Raw genomic sequence first — 20972 nt, forward strand, 5'->3', positions numbered from 1 at the left:
GAACCTGGGTGTCATCCTACCTTATATCCTCTTCCTCATCTCCCATGTCCCTTCGGTCTTAACCTCCTGTTGATTTCAGCTTGTAAATATCTCTTGGCACTATGCCTGAGGTCTTGGCTGACACTGCCCTTAGCCAGACCCTGGTCATCTTCTGCCTGACCCAGTGCCATCACTCTCCAGCTACAGGACCTCAACAGGAAGTCTCTATGTTCATAAAGGTCCGAGGAAGTGGGACACTGTGCCCTCCAAAAACGTAGGTTGGACTTGTCATTGAGTCCTGTGTTCATAAAATAGGTCATTTTCCGTTGTTTTGTGGTTCTTTATTTTTATTTATTTATTTATTTATTTTTTTGAGACGGAGTCTCGCTCTGTCGCCCAGGCTGGAGTGCAGTGGCCGGATCTCAGCTCACTGCAAGCTCCGCCTCCCGGGTTTACGCCATTCTCCTGCCTCAGCCTCCCGAGTAGCTGGGACGATAGGCACCCGCCACCTCGCCTGGCTAGTTTTTTTGTATTTTTTGGTAGAGACGGGGTTTCCCTGTGTTAGCCAGGATGGTCTCGATCTCCTGACCTCGTGATCCACCTATCTCGGCCTCCCAAAGTGCTGGGATTACAGGCTTGAGCCACCGCACCCGGCCTGTGGTTCTTTATTTTAAGGGTCTGTTGTTTGGTTGTATTTAAAAAGAAAATGGTAATAATAATCCCAAATACATGTACTTTACTTTCAAAGCTTATAAAACACTTTCATTTTCATGATATTATTTGATTCTTGGACCGCTTAGGGAGAGAGCTATTGCAATTATCTGTGTTTATCCATATGAAAGGATATATGCTTACCTAAGGTCACCTGCTTTGGAAGTAAAAATCAGACCCAAGGCCCCTGACTCTGTGTTTTGTTTCTTCTTTTCTTTCCTTTTCTTCCCTTCCCTCCCTTCCTCCTTTTTTTTTCTCTCTCTCTCTTCCTCTCTCGCTCTCTCTCTCTAAGATTCTTCTTCCCAAAGCATCTGAGGTTCAGCTTTCCTTTCCCTTGAACACTAGAAATCCATCAGGTAATATGTTATATGTCTTGCATTCCCACTACAAAGATAAGTATTAAAAAATGACAGCAACTTATTATTTATGGCAATATCTATTGTTACTACGGGAGGCAGACCAAACAATTCCCCATTGTTACAGATGCTACTCTGACTTGACAGCTGGGAAAGTCTGATAGGCAGTTTATTTACTTAGCCATTTAACCAAATAAATGTTTTCATTTTTCTTTCATCTCCTCAAAAGCTAACATTTTGCCCTTAAAATTGCTCCAGCAACACATCAGTGAAGTATAAATTACCTGCCATTCCCATACCAGCCATTATAATATTATTTTGGTTCTTTTTGCCCTTGTTGACCCAGTCTTTCAAAGACACGTGATTCTCCCAGATGGGAGGGTAGGGGAAAAAAGTGAAGTAATTGAAGATATTTTCCTTTATTGCTAAAACAGAACTGCTGTTTGAGATTGGCCCTGAAGCTTCCACCTGCGGGGATTGAGTCCGTCTGTTTCCTCTTACTATGGTGTGATATGGCGTTAGCTTATCAACAGATGTCATCCCTACTTACTCAGAACTGTGTGGGTATTTCTAATAAAAAACAGCTGGTGATAATGGTTGCAAGGGTGATAAGAGGGATAGGACTCTTGCTTTCCAACCATATGAAAGCAGAGAGGAAAAAAATAAAGCCATGGACATAACTAACCCTGCATGGTCTCTCTTCTCCAAATGTTTGGAAAGGCACTAAGAAATTGCAATCTGTAAATTTTCAGCTGGGTGGATGGGAGAATGGGATGGAGATGGAAAGATCAAATGTAGCTTGTGCTGCTGTCGATGGAGGGACCCAGAATGGTTCTCCCAGACGTCCCCCATGTGTGTCATAGTGGCTATGTCTGCAAAGCTGGCATCTGCCCGTTGGCACTTGAATCTCAATAACTGTGAAGTGGTCAGGCTAAGCTTTCAAAGGGAGAAAATTACTTCACTGAAGATTACAGTCCAGTCCTCCTCTGGAGCTGGGAGGTACTTATTTTGACTTGCATGTGATTCTAAGACAGCTCATTTTTTGGCAGTGAGCTGTGTGAGGCCCAACCCAGGGCCATTCTGGATTACGGGATGGGACAAGCCAGAGAGCTAAGCAGCAGGCTTTTTTTTTTTTCCCTTCCAAAGCTGTTGTGACATATATTGAAAATTAATTATCTGAAGATAAAGTACAAAGCAAAACCTCTCAACCAATGGCCTTATACATAAAGGCTAAATGTATAAAATCCAAGAGAGTGGGGAGCCTGCATTAACTGGATATATGTGATGATGATAATGATGATGGTGATAGTGATGATGATGGCAGCTAGCATCTATCAGGTGCTTTCTGTGTGCTATACACAGTGCTAAAAGCTTCACATACATCACTTTATTTAGTTCACACAATAACCCTATGAGGTGGACACTATTTTTATCCTTATTTTTCAAATGAAGAAAATAAAATAGAGAATGATTATCAAATCTCAGCAGTGTCACATAGCCAGGAAGTGGTGGAGCCAGACGCTGAACTCAAACAATGTTGTTCTAGAACCTAGATTTTTATTTTAAGCTAAGTACTCGGTGTCTGTCTCCATGCTAGATACTCAACATAAACTATCTCAGTTACCATTATGGAGAATATAAGCCCCTTCTAGCAGATGAAGAAACCAAGACTCAAAATAAATTTTGGTTCTTGCCCAAGATTTCCCACTATTAAGTAGCTGAGTTAGGATTTAAACTCAAGTCCAAATCCTGAGTTCTTCCCACACTACTGCTATGTCCACTTACAGCTCAGCTGTGGCTTGAGGTGCTGGACAGAGCATTAAATGTGGAACAGACCAAAGCCCCATGAAACAGTTTGGCCTGTAGGATTGTCTCAAGCTGAACAGGTTCATAAAGATGAGGGTTTGATACATTGATCTGCAAATGGTGTAAGTCATCTTTGTTTTCTAGAAGAACTTCAATTTTAGGATGATGTTTGCTGTTATCCTGATGAATGGCTCTTGTCACCTCTAGTTCATTCACCGAATTTTTCAAGGCAAGGTTGAGCATGTGAAATACAACTTAGGCAGGGGGGTAAAAAACCTCGTAGGGAATCATCCCAAGGAGTCTGCCTATAGTCCCCAACTTTTTCCTGAAACATTGACTTTGATTTCAATATACCAACTCCCAAAGTAGCTTTGCAAGAGTGAACTTCTAAGTGAATCTTAGGTGGTTTTGCATGGCATGACATATAATTATATGCTATTGCACTGATACAAAATGTGGCAAACTATATAGTGTGTTAGGTTCTTTAATCATAATATCTATTAACAAAATACACTTTCAGAATACCATATTAGCTTTCAGTAACTGTCTAACTTACGTGTGGACTAAGACTAATTCTGAAGTAGCCTCAGAATCCATTTATGAGTGGTGAGAACTGTTTACCATTTTAATGGTTTTGATCATGCTGTTCAGAACTTAAAAAAGGAGCCCTTTGGGAATGGCCTTGCAGTCCTGTGTGTTTATAGAAAACTAAGAAAGTATCTGAAAATTGAACACATTTGTCAAGAAGTGACCTTAGAAATCATGTCTGGGTAACAAGGTGTACTTCTGTCTCCTAAGAAGGTTTGCTTCATCAGCTCCTCTTTCTTTCGATCAAATCAGATGTATTGAAATTCAAGTGCCAAAAACCACTTCTAGTAAATGTAAGTACATCTCTTTCAAAGTAGCTGCTGATGGAATCTGAAGTGATTTGGTGGCAATCCACGTGCTGCAGCACAGGTGCAAACAGCTCAGCCTCAGAAGTGAGTAGTACACATCTCTGGGCTTTGAATTTCACATCAGAAAGGGTGCAGGGTACAGGGTCCTTTCTGGCTAGACAAAAAGGGCTGCCTCTGATCTTACATCTTGATCAATCTTATTTCAAGCACTGCTTGTTTTTGCTTCTTAGTCTGGCTTCTCTGTGTGTTTGGTGACCTCTTTAGATCTGCAGAGTGTAGGCAAATGCAGTGACATTTTGCTTAAAAGATTAAAGCATCTGGACCATGGCTCACTGAGAAATTATCAGGGTGGGCAGAATGTGTCCATCTCAAAATGTTGATGCTTTCAGAAACTAAATCCATGCTAAGTAGCATGGACCATGCCTCACTCTATCACCACCACCTACGCAGAACATATTATTAATAAAATAATATGATCAGTTCCCACTTCTCACCCCTACCCCTACTTCCCAGAGTATGTCAAAGGTCATGCATCCATGAGAAAAGGCAAAGTAGAACGTAGACACCAGGCAAAGGGACATGGTGCAGACACTGGTAATATAGCTCAGGCAAGGAGAAATAGTGCAAACATCAGGAATACAGTTCAGGGAAGAAGCGATGGTGCAAACATCAGCAATACAGCTCAGGCAAGGAGACATGGTGCAAACATTGAGGATGTGGCTTCAGAAGTGAAGAACAACCAAAAGGGAAAGCAGATAGCTTAAGGGTAAAGGAGATAAAAAGGACAGATACCTACCCAGACCTGCGCTATCTAGCTACCGGCCTGTGGACTTATATTATCACCACTGGGCTCCCCACTGGGCTCACCAAATGGATCACTGTTGGATGAGGCCTGTGATCCATCAGGCTAGAACACAAGAAGATAATACTTTTTTTTTTTCTTTTTTCAACCATTGAAAATATAAGACAACTGGATATACTTTCATGCAGCACAATCAGTTATTGTAAAGGAGGGTGCAGTGGCATTTAGAGGATGCTACACCACAAATGTGGACTTGTAGTAACAATTTAATAAAAAGGCAGTCTTTTCCAGCTGACTCATTTGAACACAAAAGAAAGCCCCTTTAGCAACCCCTTGAGAACTTATGAGATTGAGCCAGCATTCTTTTCTATGTAGGCTTCCTCATGCATTATCCATTTCAGTTACAGAGGTCTTAATTTTAAGGAAAAACACAAATAACAAACTGGTCACTTACAGCTTCTTGCTCTTCGCTTTTGCTGGGGCTTTCAAAGCCCTCTTCAAAGATGTCATCTGTGGTAGGATCACTGGCATGGGATGCAGATGATTTGGATGGAGAGCTCTGTCTAGGAGCTGGGGTTGGAGCTACACAGACACCACAGAAAAAGAGACATCTTAAGTGCCTGGCTGCAATCAATTTATCCCAAAGAAACCTTAGGAATCTGCTTATATTCAAGTCAAATCTTAGGATTCCTCTTCCTATTTCTGGTGGAATCAGCTGAATATTTGAATTATTTCTCTGTACGTATTGATCTTTCCTCTCACACGTCTGACTTCAGGAAGGAGCTCGTCCACACTGATAGGTAAGGCAGTGGTTCTCAAAGGATGGTCCTTGGACGAGCAGCAGCAGTAGCATCTGGGGATTTGTTAGAAATGAAATTCTCTGACCCTACCCCAAATCCACTGAATCAGAGACTCTGTGTTTGAACAACCTGCTAAAGGTTATTCTGATGCACAATCAAGCTGAGATCTACTGGGCTATGGTTTGCTTTCTTCTTTCTGTGTTTCATCAGAGGGCACTTACTGAGGGCCTTTCATGTGTCAAACACTGTTAGAAATTTTACAGACAATATCTCTAATCCTCATAAAACCTCTTTGAGGTAGAGGTTATCCTAATTTGACAGGTAAGGAAAGTGAAGGTTGCTAATCTGCTCGTGGCAACTGGTAGAACCAGATTCTGAATCCTGGCACATAGTAGGTATTCAATAAACACACGTTGAATAAACAGTAAGTGTCTCAGTGATCTGGGAAAATGGATGTAGCTGATGGCAACTTAACAGCTGGTACTTGATTCTCTAAGGACAAAGGATATGCATTTTCTGGACTGACCCACCCACATCTCCTCTCATTTGTTTCAGAGGTGTAGAACAAATACGTCATTTGATACCACTCTTTTAATAATTTCTAATTTGTCACTGAAAATACCAGTCACTGGCTAAGACCCAAGTGAGTGGGTGGCACGCCTTGATTTAGTAGCTGAATTTTCATAATGTCATAGAACTTAGAATCAGACAGTGAATGATGATTGTAAAACTTAGTGCATACTTTTTACTCTGATGACTGTATAGTTAGAAAAATGATGCTATTTCCTCATTTATTATTTATAATGTGCCAATGAGTTGGACACTGTGCTAGGCACTTCCCATCCATTATACACCCTAATACAAATACCTGCAAGCTGTTACTGTAACTTTTTTGTTTCCCAGATGGAGAAATTGCAGCTCAGAGAGGTGAGGTGACTTGACTTGCTGAGGGTTAACACAGCTATCAAATAGCAGCACTGGCATTTAACAGAGCTCTGTCTGACAGTATCCAGTCCAACTGTGCTTTTCTGTTTTTATTGGAGGTTCCCTTTTGATCCAACCAATCCTCTACCCAAAACATTCTTAAGGGGATACTGATGGGTCAGAGGAGATAATGACTGGTTTTTCCAATTTCATTCAAAATAAAACAGTAAGTTTTTGAAAAAAAAATTTGCAATGAAATCTGTGTTGTTTCAGGAGATGACTATGGAACAAACTATATTGAAAGTGGGTTTAAAGCTATATGCAAACACCCTGAAGGGTAGTAGATGTTTAATAAATATTAGTTTAATTAGATCCTGAATTGTATTTGAAGTGGATTTTTGCTTACGAAAGGTTGAGAACACACGCTGAGTTGCCAGTTCTGGCAGGTATACTGCTCAGACTTACCTAATGAAATAAATGGAAAGCATAAACAGGAGTTTATTTACATAGGTGTCTTAATTTTTAGAAGGCTTCATAGGATGCTTCTAATACTCTAAAGCAGTGGTTCTCAGTCTGGGGCAATTTCATCCCTAGGGTACATCTGGCAATGCTTGGAGTCATTTTTCTCGACACTAGAGGAAGGGGATATATGTTTCTCTCATAGAGTGATTAGAGGCCAGGGCTGCTAAACATCCTATAATGGGACAGCCTCTGAAACAAAGAATTATCTGGTCCAACATATCAATAGTGCCAAGGTTGCCAACAATGCTCTAAAACACAACAGTAGCTAAGTGATCTCCATTTAGTTTATTTCATTCTCTATAACCTTTCCCAAATGCCTCTCATGTGCCAGGCACTAAGCTAGCATTTTGAGAAGTATAGGAGTAATGGAGACAGTTCCTGCCCTCAAAGAACTTAAACTCTCCTCTTTCATTTGTAGCTGGCACATAAGTCCATTGAAAGAGAGATGTCTGTTTTTAAAAAGATGCTTGCTTATTTATGCATGGCTGTCATTTCTTTAACATTTCGTTTTTTATTCATTATTCCTCATTGAAACCCTGTGAGTCTGTGTAAATAGAGATGCCGCCACTATGTAGATCATATGGCCTGAGTGCAAGTGGGTTGTTTATACACACCGAGGGCATTCATTTTCAGAATAGCATTCTGAACCTGGCTGAAATGACACAATCTAATTGTATTAACATTGTGGGTTTTTTTTGACAGTTCACAGTACTGGCCATGCAGTGATCCATATCACCTGTGACAGTAATGAAACCACCAAACTCACTGTAGCATTAACCTTTTCTTTCCTCTTATCAGGTGTCAAGGCACAGGCTGAGTCACCAGAACACCTTCCCTGAATTATGTCAAACAAGCGTACACATGCTCAAGTGTATCTGGATTCTGATTTGGCTGCACAGTCACTGTTTTCCAGATGTTTGCAGAAAAAATGTGGGCTGGAGGAGACTCACTGAAAGCTGGAACTAGAAGGATGCACACTGCTCATCCAAGTCAATTCATTTATTTTACCAATGATAAAACTGAGTCTCAGAGAAGTCACACGCTTGCCCAAAGACACAGCTTGTGGTAGAGGAGTCAACACTAGAACTGGGGTCCAGCACTGCACAAAACCACTTAACATGTGTTAATACTGAGGATAAAAGATACTTCAAATTCTGGGAGGTCTATAATGTTTGAGTATATATACCATTGAATCCTTTTAATAACCCATCCCTCATACAGATGAGGAAACCGAGGCTCATAGAAATAAGGTGCCTTGCCCAAAGGTACAAAACTGGTCAGTAATAAATCTGATCTCCAGGTTTCCAGTCCAGTACTTTCTGCAGCACCATCTTTTTGTTCTCTTTAACTACCAGAAGCTTTAAGCCAAAATGAGGCTTCAGCTATAAAAGCTATTTAAGACCTTACGGCTGCTGTATCTCTGCCCTAAGTTTTCTCTTGATCCTTATTTTATATTCTAATGTTTAAAACTTGTTCCCCAAATTTTTAAAGTTTGCATTCACTTTTATTTCAAGAAACCACACCAAAATCTATGTGTCATAAGCTGGCTATACATAAATAAATGAACGAATGCATGAGTAAACTAACAAAATCTTAAGAGGCAGAGTAATACGGTGGAAAAATACTAGGCTTACATTCAGTTCAATACCACTTTGTCTATTGTCTTCAACCTTGAGCCTCACTTTCATTATCCATCAAACAGGTCTAACAAAATTTGTCATTAAGCATTATTATAAGTCTAAAAATACACATGGAACATATGAAGAAGGTTTGTATGGTACCTAAATTTGTAGCTCTTAGTAGTAATAGTAGTAGTAATAGTAGCAATAGTAGTAATAGTAATATAAACAAAGAAGCCTGATTAATGCAAGCGAGATGAGTTATCTGATCCCTGAAACCCTACCTCCGGACATAAGTTGTGGCTCTCATTGGGTTTTATGTCTTAAGTGAGGGGCACTCACGTGAGTTGGTCGATGGTGTGGTAGAAGTCACAGGGGTCAAATTCAACTGGGAGATGTCAAAGTCATCACAGTCGTCTGTATCCTGTGCCACCCCGACTTTGTTGAAGTAACTGGAGAAGGCCTCTGAGGTACAGGTGAGGGAGGGCTGGTCGGGTTTGCGGGAGGGCACGGGTGGAGGCTGGGCCATCTGAAAATCCTTAAACGTTTCTTTCCCCATTTTCTGCCTGGGCTTGTCGGTCTGTGGACTTGACCTGGTGGAGTCACTCGTGCCTGGGACGGTGGCAAGGGGGGTGAGGGGACCTTGGAACATGGCAGCTGGCAAAGGCATAACAGTTTGTGTGGGCATGAAGGCGGCTGGCGGAAACTGCCCGGCCACAGTTGGCCAGGGCTGCTGAGTGGCAGGGAAGAGACCCGGCTGGCCCCATGCGATGGGCTGAGCCCCCGGCATCACCTGAGCGACTGGTGGCTGGGCACCCATGACCATCTGCTGTTGGACGAGGGGCTGCTGGCCCCAGAAGGACGGGAGGACAGCGCCCATTGCAACGTAACCTGGGAGAATGAAAAAGAAGAGTCAGGTGTCCTGGGAAAGAAGGATGCATGGACTCAGGTAATTGACAGAAATGTATCAAGCACCAACTAAGTGCCAGACTGTGTGCCAGGGACTGGGGATGCCAAGATGAACAAGACAAAAGTCCTTGCTGTCATGGAGCCTATATCCTAGAGAAGTGGTCAGGGAAAGCCTCTCTGAGGAGATGATCTGTAAGCAAAAACTAGAATGCTAATAATCACATTTCTGTAGTTGTTAGAAGTTTCTAAAGTCTCATAGCCTCAGAAGCTGTGTGTCTCAGGGACAGGGCAGAAGGATGGAAGGCAGGCCGTCCTGGGTTTTCTCCTTGCCTCCTCTTCCTGCTGCACTTAGGACCCTCTCAATTGCGTAAGCTCTTTAAGAGTCTGACTCTTTGCTGTAAAACCAGGTTATAATACCGTCCTTCGCAGGCCTGAGGCAGTGTGCAAAGTGAGTAAGAATCTGAATGTTGGAGTTTTGGAGACCTAGGTTAAAATTCAAACAGCCACCTCTTAACTGTGTAATTTGGGGAGTAGTTCTTAAATCTCTCTAAGGCTCTATGACCTTATTTGTAAAATGGGTATAAACACCTTCTACCTTGCTAGGTTGATTTGAAGATTAATTGAGAGTACATATTTAAAATGTGGAGTATTGTACCGGACACACAATCAACATTCAGTAAATGTTAGTTACTAGTATGGTTTGGATTAGATAGAGGCTAGAGAGTTACTTATTACATTGCTTGATATACAAAAGACATGTAATAAATGGCAGCTAGAGGTATTATGCATGATTTCTGTATTATTATTATTCCAATTTTAGAGAATTAAAAAAATAGGGCCAGATGTGGTGGCTTATGCTTATAATCCTAACACTTTGGGAGGTCCAGGTGGGAGGATTGCTTGAGGCTCAGAGTTTGAGATCAGACTTAGTAACACAGCAAGGCCTCATCTCTACCAAAAATTTTTAAAAAGTAGTGAGGAATGGTGGCACATGCTCAGAGTCCCATTGTCTCAGCACTCAGGAGGCTGAGGCGGGAGGATCACTTGAGCCCAAAAGTTTGAAGCAGCACTGAGCTGTGATTATACCACTGCACTCCAGCTTGGGTAACAGAGTGAGACACTTGTCTCAAAAAAAAAAAAAAAAAAAAAAGAAGGTTATTGTCCACTCAGGGGCACCTCATACATCAGTATAAGTTACACACTGCAAAACTCCATAGCCTGTACTCATGTGTATTACCATGATAATTGTTCACTGTATTATTCTTTTTAGGTAAGACATATACATTTTAACAGGAGCACAAGTGACACTTGTTACAATAATAATAGTAACATAGCAGTAACAGCAACAAGCTCCACTTATTAAATGCCTACAACATGCCAGATACACTAGTATGTGTTTTGCGTCTTCACGGAATTCCAGCAGGGTAGGTATTATTATCTCTATTTTAGGGATGAAGAAATTGGTGCTCAAGGAAAAGCAACTTGCTCAGGGTCATACAGGTTGCATGAGGTAGGAGCAGGATCAAACTGAGGTTGTCTGTTCCCCCAAAGCCAGGGTTCCTTCCTTTGTGCCACACACTGCCTCACCCAGATGGCCAAGACCAATTTCCGATCTTTGCAGTTAATAGACCTTGCCTACTATTTGATTGTATTTGGATACTGCAGGCCTGCAGGAAATTCACATGTGCTTCCAGAGGTCCCCACTCTTCTCAGGGGGCACAATGGCCACCTCTATGTGCAGTTGAGCCTGAGAGACAAGTTCCCAGGCTGGGCAGAGCAGAGAATAGAGAAGCCAGCTTTGCCTGGGCCTCTCAAAACAAGCCTTTCCATGGCTGTCAGTAGGAAGATACCGATGCAGTGTAATGAGACCAGGAAAAAAAAGAGGAACGGATGCAGAGTATCCTAGCAACTTCCAAAGGGACAATGGGTGGGCGTTATGGCATTGATGACATTATGAGTCATCTCACTGACTCTTGTGAGCCCAGAGAGATGGAACGCAGGGTGTCTCACTCCATACTCCAGTCACAGATATACCTGCCTTCAACTGACTGATACAGGCTAGAGCCAACATTCAAGGCCTGGTGATTTTCCTTGCAAGGTGCCCGTTTCCTCTCATGCCATGCTTCCCTAACAGGAGGCTCCAGAAAGGCACCAACAGGACACCTGTGCTTCTTGCTGATTAATCTCGCAGTGTTAAATACTTCTGCGGAATGAGACAAGGATGTCAACAAAAAAAATGGAGAATATCTTATAAGACTACTTTGTCCAACTGCACTGAAGCAAGAGGGATGAAGAGGCCCTGGAGCTGAAACTTCAAACGTGAAGCTTGCTTAGCTTGCCTCACCCATGGCATGATAATGTAGTGACTTAAATCTACCAACAGATGAAGAATCCTGCAACTCTGTCTTGTTTTCCGATTTACTTTGATATGGCCCAGTGGTTCTCAGTGGGAGTACTACTGCCCCCTAGGGGTGGCTAGAAAATTGGTGGGACGTGTTTTGGTTGTCACAAGTGGAGGGGGTTACACTACTGGCATTTAGGAGACCCAAGCATTGACAGTAGACATCTCATTATGTATGAGACCAATGCGTATGACAAAGCATTATTCCACATCCTGTTTATGATCACTTGCACCCAGAATCGACTTTGAATTACACGGGAATTCAAAGTTATCTTTGCACTTGATTTTAATGCATTTAATTTTCCAGGAATTCAACAACTGTGCATGGGAGGGAAGACTGTATTTTTGGTTTGGAACACTGTCAAAAGGTGTTGACTATTTTGGAAAATGGCAGTCCCTGACATCCCTGACAGAAACGCTTCTCATGGTGGTATAGCCACATGACACTTCTGTGTCAGTCTGGACTTATAGCTGTGGCTTTCGATAGTGATTCTACTTATAGGTGTATACATCTGACTGTTATGCCTTCTAGTGTGCTCATGTCTGAGTATTTCCTTATTTAAATACATACATTTTTCTTACAAATTCTCTTTCCTTTCTGCCTTATATTAGAGAATTATATTCATTTTGAAAAATTGTGTAGCTAGAATACCTTATCTATGAAATTCATTTCAAGGTATGAAAGGAGGTATTGTAAATATTTGTAGTAAGAAGGGGGTGCAGGGTCTGCAGGTGGAGAAGTACCCACGGATTCAATCACCCAAGACCTGCTGCCCATTTTGGTGAATGAGGGGATGTTTTCACTCTCTTGACATCAAGCCTATTTTTGGCTTTGCTTTTATTCCACCCTCCTCGTTGCCAGGAACGACTGTTTTAAAATGCATATATGGTACTTCACTGTCTTTAGTATAAGGCTCACATGTCTTAGCTTGGCTATGCGTCCTTGGAGGTCAGCCCCTTCCACCTCTTCATCACTATCTTCAATTCATATCCTCACTGCACCTTGCCCTTCAGCAGTTGCAAACAAAACCCAACGTGCTGTCTCTTGTCTCTGCTGGCCCATCTGCCTGGAAAGCCATCCCGCTGCTTCTGTGCATGTCTTACCCTGATTTGCTCTTGGAGACTCGGCTCACTATCACCTCTGCTGGATGGCTTTTTGCTCCTGTCAGCTCCACTGGTCCTTCTCTGGGCTTGCACAGTCCTCTGTGCTCACCTGTATCATGACATTTGTCACACTGCATTGTAATTGCCTGGTTATTCTATCTTCCCTGATGAGACTAGAAACCACCTGTTGGCAGGAACTCTTTATTCTCTCTCCCTCTCCACTCTGCCTAGCATGGTTTGGGACGGGAGAAAGGCCCTACATAAAGATGAACAAGTCCTAGTCAATACGTTCACTGCATTTTTCCCGGTGTCTGATTAAACCCACAATGCATAAATGCTGTGATCTCTGATGATTCTACTGTTGGTGGCAGGTTTTTTCCCCTCCCATCTTTTGTTTCTTTTTCCCACAAGGAGCTAACAGATGGGCTGTGCACACTTTTCTGGAGAGAGCTATTAGCATGTCTCTCTGGCTTCATGCCATCTGCTCCAGACCAAAGTACAATATTCAAAAGAAAAAAAGGTAGCACAGGGTAATTGGGTATCATGCTTAGGAGCTTGCAGGTCCCACTCACTTTTCCTAGGGGGTCCCTGCAGCCCGGCTCTCCTTGGACTGTGAGTTAAGGCTGTCTGGCCACATGATCTTGTGCATGAGCGAAGGGACACACCAGCAGCAGGACAGTGGTGGCACTAGACACAGGGAGCCACGTGGGGGTTGCCACTGCAGCCACTTAACAGCTTGTTAACTGTTTACTATTAATGTCCAGTAGTGGAGGGAGGAGGTGCCAAGGAGCATCTGTTTATGCCATGAAGTTCAGAGCAATCATAAATCTTGCTGTGGAGTGAAAGGGAACACCTGCCTTGCTGCCTTACAGTTAGGTTTTTAAAAAGTGTTGAAAATTGTGATTTATAGCCAGATGCTGACACCTGGGGATACCCCCATTATTTGAAAAAAGAAAAAAAAAGGCAGACTGAAATATAAGAAAAGCACTAAAAATGAAGGAACTCCTCCAACATTTATGCAGAACTTGTATGATATCTCTTATCCACAGTATCTCACTTGATGGAGTCATTCATTCAAAACTACCTCTACTAGGTGCCAATCACTGCTTTAGTATGTGGAGACAAAACAAAGAACAAAACAGTCATCAAAAAAAACCAAAAACATTCTCACCCTGTGGAGCTGACATTTTTGTGAAGTTGATCCTTTCCACAAGCCTCTGGGGTGAGTGTGATTGCTATCTCTTTAATTTGTAGAGGAGAAATTGCAACTCCATGCGGGGAAGATTTGATGCAGCTACACACTGTATGAATAGCAGATCCAAGGCTCCCGAAGAACCATGTAGCAAACATCTGTTGAGTGCTTACTGATGGAAGCACTGCCAGGAACTGCTGTACATATTTTACAACCTGCATTTACTCATGCAATCCTTAGAAAAACTCTATGAGGTAGAATTATGATCATCCACGTTAAAATGGGTAAGTTTCCTGAGGTTCAGAAGATATTTATCTGAGTATGATGCAGTTGGCTAGCGGCAGAGCCTGTATTCATACATAGTACATTCTCCAGGCCACCCATTCTCCTGCTGTCTGCTATGAGCAGTCAAGAGGTTAAAGACCTAAACTTTATTACGGGCACTAATTTCCAGGAAAAGGAAAAAATATAGGTAGAACAGGACATATATTCATCTACTGTAGAAATCAGAATAATCATAATGATACAGTATATTCTACACTAAATATCGATGATGTGCCAGCAGTTTTCAGTGTGTAGTGATACAGCTTCTGCAGCTGCAGTTAATGTAGTGATTCATTTAATTCTCATGATATTGTTGCTAAGTAAGTATTATTTTACATTCAGTTATAAAGATGAAGAAACTCTGACTCTGGTAGGTGAAGTAATTTGCCCAGGAGTCTAAAGCTTAGAAATAAATGGTTGAATCAGGATTCAAACCTGGCCCATCAGATTCAAAAGCCCCCAGGAGCCAGTCTATCCATTGTATCACATACTCCAGTTCACTTCTCTATCTCCTTATCACTGGCTGGACAACTAGTGACAAGGAGATTGGGATTCAACAGCTGCAGAAATTTTTATGTCCAGTTAAGGGAGAAATCGGGCACATAGTTTAATACCAACTGAAGCCAGTTTTGTTATATTAACTAGAGTCAGAAAGCAAAAACATGCAAATTGAAATTAATTTTAGACTCGTGTTCTAAAAGTTGAAATCTTGGAGGTAATCTATCAAAATTTTAACAGCTAAAGAAAGGAAATCTGGATATGTGGAAGTGGCTTGTCCACAGCTTCCAATGTGGCTGGTTAAGCAGCAAGACTAAAACCCAGGTCTTCCAAGTCCGTAATCTGGTACAGGTTTGGGAGAGGGCCCAGAGCAGTGCTGTGACTGACCCGGTGATATGGTTTGGCTGTGTCCCTACCCAAATCTCACCTTGAATTGTAATAATCCCCATGCGTCTCCCCTAGGTGGAGATAAATGAATCATGGGGGGTGGTTTTCCCCACACTGTTCTCATGGTAGTGAATAAGTCTCATGAGATCTGATGGTTTGATAAAGGGGAGTTCCCCTGAACACAATCCCTCTTGTCTGCCACCATGTAAGACATTCCTTTGCTCCTCCCTTGTCTTCCACCATGATTGTGAGGCCTCCCCAGCCATGTGGAATGGTGAGTCCATTAAAACTCCTTCCTTTGTAAACTACCCAGTGTCAGGTATGTCTTTATCAGCAGCGTGAGAATGGACTAATACACCCAGGCAGGTCCTCAGGGTGTTTTTAATCAAATGTTAGGGCTGGAAGAGATATAAAATTACATCTAGGCCCATCTTCTCATTTATAGAGAAGGGAATGGAGACTTGGGGGACCAAGTCATTCCTCTGCCTGGAGAACCCTGAACTCTGATGTCTACTTGAGACTTTTCTGCCCCTGCTAGTCCTGTCACACTTCACCTAGGCAAAAGCGCCTTGTGACCACAGGGGCTCCACTTTTACCTGCCCTCTGCCTGCACTCAAAAGCCCCTATGCTCTGGTCTGCATTTTCTTTTGTCCCTATCACTTCTCATTTTTAAATATATTATTGAAAATTATTTTTTTTTTGTTATTTCCTATCTTCCCAGTAAAAGGTAGACTCTCTGTCTGTTGTGTTGACTCGCACATCCCAAGCACCTACATGGGACCTGGCACATAGAGGGCACCTGGTGAGTATTTTTGAAATGAACATGCCTGCAAATTGGTAAGTTTGGGGCCATCATTTTTCCCAGCACAGTCTTTACAGACAAAACAATGAGGACAAAGCATGGGCACTCTGAACACAAAAGTCAAGCATAGAAGGGTGGTGGAAAACTCTTACCCTTATTTAAAATGGCATGTGCTATTATACTAGTCCCATGGATATTTTAATATCTATTTTAGGTAAGGAAAACTAGTCTTCATTACTATCCCTTTTTCAAGATTAGACTGGGAAACTTCACAATCGAATACATTTCTAGGCAACCTGCAGTCTAAACTGTAAGTTAGATCCAAGGGTTACCAACCTCTATTGCTTCTAAAAGTTCATAATGATCCCTTAGCTCATGAGTAATAACCATAACTATTTTAGAACAGAGTATGCATTTTTAATTTACTTTGAATAAAAGCACAGTTTATATTTGGTGGCAAGAATTTGCTTCTAACAGTATGTAATTAAAAGTAATTATGGAAAAAAATGCAAGAAGATTGGTATTCTAAAATATTCAAACAACTCTATTTGCCATTTATAAGAATAAAGGCAAGAAAGATAAAGCCACAGATTTCAAATACGTAGTTAAAGAAAACCACAAAACCCTTTAAGGCTCCCATGTATGTGAAAAACAGAACTAAACTACCTTTGGCTATTTGCAAATACAGTGGCCTGGCCACATGGAATGCCTCATGCCATGGAAATAAGGTAAGATTGCTGGGCTCCATCCATTTGTAACTCACCTGCAATACTGCTACTATATCTATATATATTTTTTAACTTGTTGTAAAAGTAGTAAATACATTTAAAGACTATTTGAAAAACAGAACACATACTTTCTAACTCACCAGGTGTCTCATTATTCTCACAACTCACAGCAGTTTGCTCTCATCCCATAGGGTGCTCCCCACTTTGTCTGGGGACCTTCCCCTTCCTTGAGTCAGCACCAAGCAAGGCAGATCCCTTCTATCCATCAGGTCTCAAGAAGTCTCTAGAAAGCTGACTTCATGTCCTCCCCTGCTTATTGCTGTCTCTCCTGGCTGAGGTGGAAGAGTGGAAATGGACCTGGGCTAATTGCACAGCTGTGCGTATGCCATGCTCCGAAAAGCTGCACACCTGAGTAACATAGAATCTTGAACTCTCTGGGTGAAAGACATCAGTGAATTCAAGGCCAGTAACATCCCAGAGCTCTGGACCCCAACATCATCTCCCTTTCTAAACAGCTTCTCAGTGTCACCTGAAGAGTCACAGGAGAGAATAGCAGTGTTTTGTCATCATTTGGCGTCTGGCTCTGTAAACTCTTTCTCTCTCAATGGGTGAAGGCCAAAGGAAGGGAAGCTGGTGGAAGAGGGCTTACCTGAGGGTACAGCAGCAGTGCTGAAAGGTACAGAACCAAACACATCTGCACTCGCTGGAAGGGTCTGAGATGAAGATGGGATAAAGGCATCACCTGGAGTTGCAGGAGTCTGCCAGACAGAGAGAGGCAGAGGACACATGAGACCTGGCTTAGCAGTCACCAAGGCTGGGAGGTAGCAGATGCAGGAATTAAGGGGCAGGGGAAGGGATCCACAGTTCAAGCCACTTATGTGGTGTGCAGCCCATGTGCTGGTTACATACACTTTATCTACAAAATGGGAAATGATACCTCCAGAGCTACTGTGAGGATTAAGTGAGATTATGTGTTTAAATTATTTTACATCACTTAAATTTTTAGCGCCATGCATAGGCATATAGTAGGTGCTTGGCAAATAACGGCCAGTATCCTAATGATTTAGTTTGAGCCCCTACTCTCTGGGGGGTGTTTTCAGGTATCAAATTTTCCATAATATTTGGCATTCACTCTTTAGAGATGGCCAGTTCAAATTGAAATACACCCACTCAAGACCTACTGTGTGCCCAGCTCAGGGGCTGCAACTTAATACACGGCCAATGAGCAGTTGTTGACTAAATCAACAAATAGAACTTAGCAAGTGGAGCACCGACCCTTGTATCCTGGTGCACCCCCCCAACTCCAGATTTTCTCTCAATCTTCATTTGCAAAAAGAAGTAAATATTTTCAAGAAGACAACAAGAAACAATGCTTGCACCACTGAAAATTCTACAGGGCCTAGTCCATGCTGGAATTCAAAAAAGGTCTGCTGCATGGACTGGTGGGCAAGATGGGGGATACAGAAATGAAAACATCAGTACTCATAATTTTGTATATGTCCACACCCATTTATAGCAGGCTTTTGCCTACAGAGTATAAATCTGTTTGATGCTGTAATATCCTTTTTTTTTTTCCCCCTTGGAATAGGCTGGGGCAAGCAATTAATCTGAAATCATGGCAATTAGACAAGGCCATTTTTAGACTAGCAGCTTGTGGGACGAATGGCATTGTTCTGAGGATTATTAAATACCCATTTGGACTGCGCCTGGGTTCAGGGCCAGAAACACAGCCATGAGCTGCTGTGTTAAGCACTTTTAAAAACAGTCAGTGCCGTTCTTTTGTTCCCCCTTTGTGACCTTGGGTGAGTCACATGTCCTTTCTGGGACTCAGTTTGCTCATCTGTAAAATGAAGGGGATAAGGTTAGAAGATCTCTTCAGCCCTTTCTAGCTGCATAGCCCTGCAGTTCTGCAACTCCAAGTTCCCAGAAAGAAGCTTTTAGCCCAGGATAAAGGGGAGAATGAGAATTGCTAGAGCCATCCAGCTTCTTTGGGGACAGAGGCTGTGGTCCCCGCCCTCAAGGCTGCCTTGGACATCAGGTGTTGGCAGCAGGGCAGCTGTGCCTAGATTCCCAGGCGGCAGCAGTGGGCAGCAGTGTCTTGTGCCATCTGTCCTCGGTGGTGAGGTTACAGCCTTTTCTCTGTGAGGCGCATCTTGCCAATGAACCATAGCACCATCCCTCGGTTTGCACAACTGTGCAGAGCCCAGAGGAGCTGTCCCCTCCCGGCAGCTTCAGCTGGTGCAGCTGCGGCTGACTGCTCTCTGCCCTCCTCAGGGAATGGGCAGGGGAGGGGCTGGAGGGGCCATCTCGGCTCTTTTCTTTGCAGTGGCTGCAGAGTTGCTTTTGAATGCATCCAGCACTGGGATTCTATTTTGCTTTGGTTTTAATTCTGTTTTCTTCTTTTCATTTTCAAATTAGGGCTCCCTGCAATCGCTGTCCTTTTGTAAGCATTGACTGAGGTACCCTGGCTGAAGCTGTGGCTGGGAGTCTAGAGCTTCCTGAGAAGCTCAGTGAGGCCCAAGTGCCCAGGTCATGGTCTGCAAAGCTGAAGGGCAGGCTGGAAGGGAGGGAAAAAACAAAAAGAAGGGAGAGAGGAAAGAAAGAGGGAAAGGAGAGAAGGATAGGCAGAGCAGGGTGTGGGGAGAAGGTCCTTCCTTTACTGGGCTGGCCACCTACGCTGTACTGGGCTTGGGGCAGGTGCTGACAAATGCCTCATCATATGTGTTGTCCCGAGTTTCCTGCCTACATTCCCAACCACACCATGTGCTCCTTGTAGTCAGAAACCACATCTCCTTCGGGCCTCTCTTCTCAGACCCCAGCAGAACAGCAAGTGCCCAGGCAGGTCCTGTCATTGCTGAATGCATGGTCTTGTTTATTTCGCAAAACAGAGGCATATATCATAGTTCCCCTTTTTAAATAGCCAAGGAAATTAAGGATCAGAATGACTAGTTAGTTTGTCCAAGTCACACAGCTTGAAAGAGTCAATGCTGAAATCCACCAGAGGCCTCTTTCACTCAAAGCCCATATTCCGGCCACTGAGAGGATGTGGAAAGAAAGGAAAGGGGTGCAGGGTTCAGAGAGCAATGCATACTTACGGGGGGAGAGGTTATATCAGGGGGTGTGGACATGTCCCCAAAAAGTTCTAATTGGGTCACAGCCTGTAAAGACAAAAAGGTAATCATGTAACTACAAAGAAAGGTGGTGGTGCTGGGTCCTGCTTTACACACAGTATGATATGGGGATACACATTTCTGTTTTTCATCATTTCTAGATAACCCATAATCCTGGTGGGTCATTACCATACCTCAGGATCCCAAAGGCAACATTGAATGCAGCCAGAATCAATTCTTGCTTCCTTGCATCTGCCTATTTATCCAGCCTTGGTCAAGACTGCCCATTAATCACTTCCCATAAGCAGTAATAACATCACTTCACACTTATTTACCATCATATGCCAGCACTGTCTCTCTTTCTAGGAGATAAAGGCAGGGAGGCAATCCCATCACTGGTTTTTATCTCATGAGTGTATCCACACATAGAAGATGCCTTCCACGTGTAAGTACAGACATGACTTCACGGTCACGTCAGTAAGGGCTCCCAATAGCATTCACCCTGAGAGGTAGGAATCGTCGTCCCCATTTTTACAAATAGATAAACTAAGTCTCAGGGATGTGATATCAAGGTCATCCAGGCCAGGATTTAAATTTGCTGAATACAGAGAATGCAGTCAAACAGTACTCTCTGAAAGAGTCCATCTTTAGGATAAAAAATGTGGTTGGAGGAAAAGAAAACATTTCATTTAATACCAGGAAAGGCATCAAAAACAACCCGGTGTATACATCATTGATCACTCCTAGGAACTCCATCACTGCAGACACTGCATCATCTGTCTCCTCATCCATCACACGGGAGTATCTGAGCAAGGCCAGCCACAACAGCTAAAGAAACCCTTTAAGATACACTTAGAACTAATCTGCACACACTGCCAAATTCACAGACTGTAGGGAGTCTATGGCCTGACTTAATTATGACAAGTATGTAATCACATGCTTTGTACAAACCTGTCCACTAAGGAAAAAGCACTTTTCCCTCATCTTCAGATCTTAAGTGATAGCTTCAAATTGGGGGAACCTAAACATACCACTTAGTAGAAGGGATGTGAAGAGTCCAACTGCCCTGCCACACAGGACTCCTGTACTCAAACTGCTCTAA

General features: G+C 42.7%; 1 protein-coding gene across 4 annotated transcripts in view; it reads right to left on the minus strand.

The window, feature by feature from the left end:
* DAB1 (DAB1, reelin adaptor protein) overlaps positions 1 to 20972 on the minus strand; it is a 427600-nt gene that overhangs the window by 11702 nt on the left and 394926 nt on the right. For all 4 annotated transcript variants that reach the window (XM_025390490.1, XM_025390506.1, XM_025390498.1 and 1 more), the window contains 5 exons: positions 19856 to 19918; positions 17410 to 17518; positions 8758 to 9306; positions 5005 to 5132; positions 4545 to 4655 (listed from right to left, as the gene is read on the minus strand). In XM_025390490.1, coding sequence (XP_025246275.1) covers positions 4560 to 4655; positions 5005 to 5132; positions 8758 to 9306; positions 17410 to 17518; positions 19856 to 19918 — 945 coding nt within the window. In that variant the 3' untranslated portion in view covers positions 4545 to 4559. The remainder of the gene's footprint in view (positions 1 to 4544; positions 4656 to 5004; positions 5133 to 8757; positions 9307 to 17409; positions 17519 to 19855; positions 19919 to 20972) is intronic.

This window comes from Theropithecus gelada, chromosome 1 (genome assembly GCF_003255815.1).
Source record: "Theropithecus gelada isolate Dixy chromosome 1, Tgel_1.0, whole genome shotgun sequence".
In the NCBI taxonomy this organism is placed as follows: domain Eukaryota; kingdom Metazoa; phylum Chordata; class Mammalia; order Primates; family Cercopithecidae; genus Theropithecus; species Theropithecus gelada.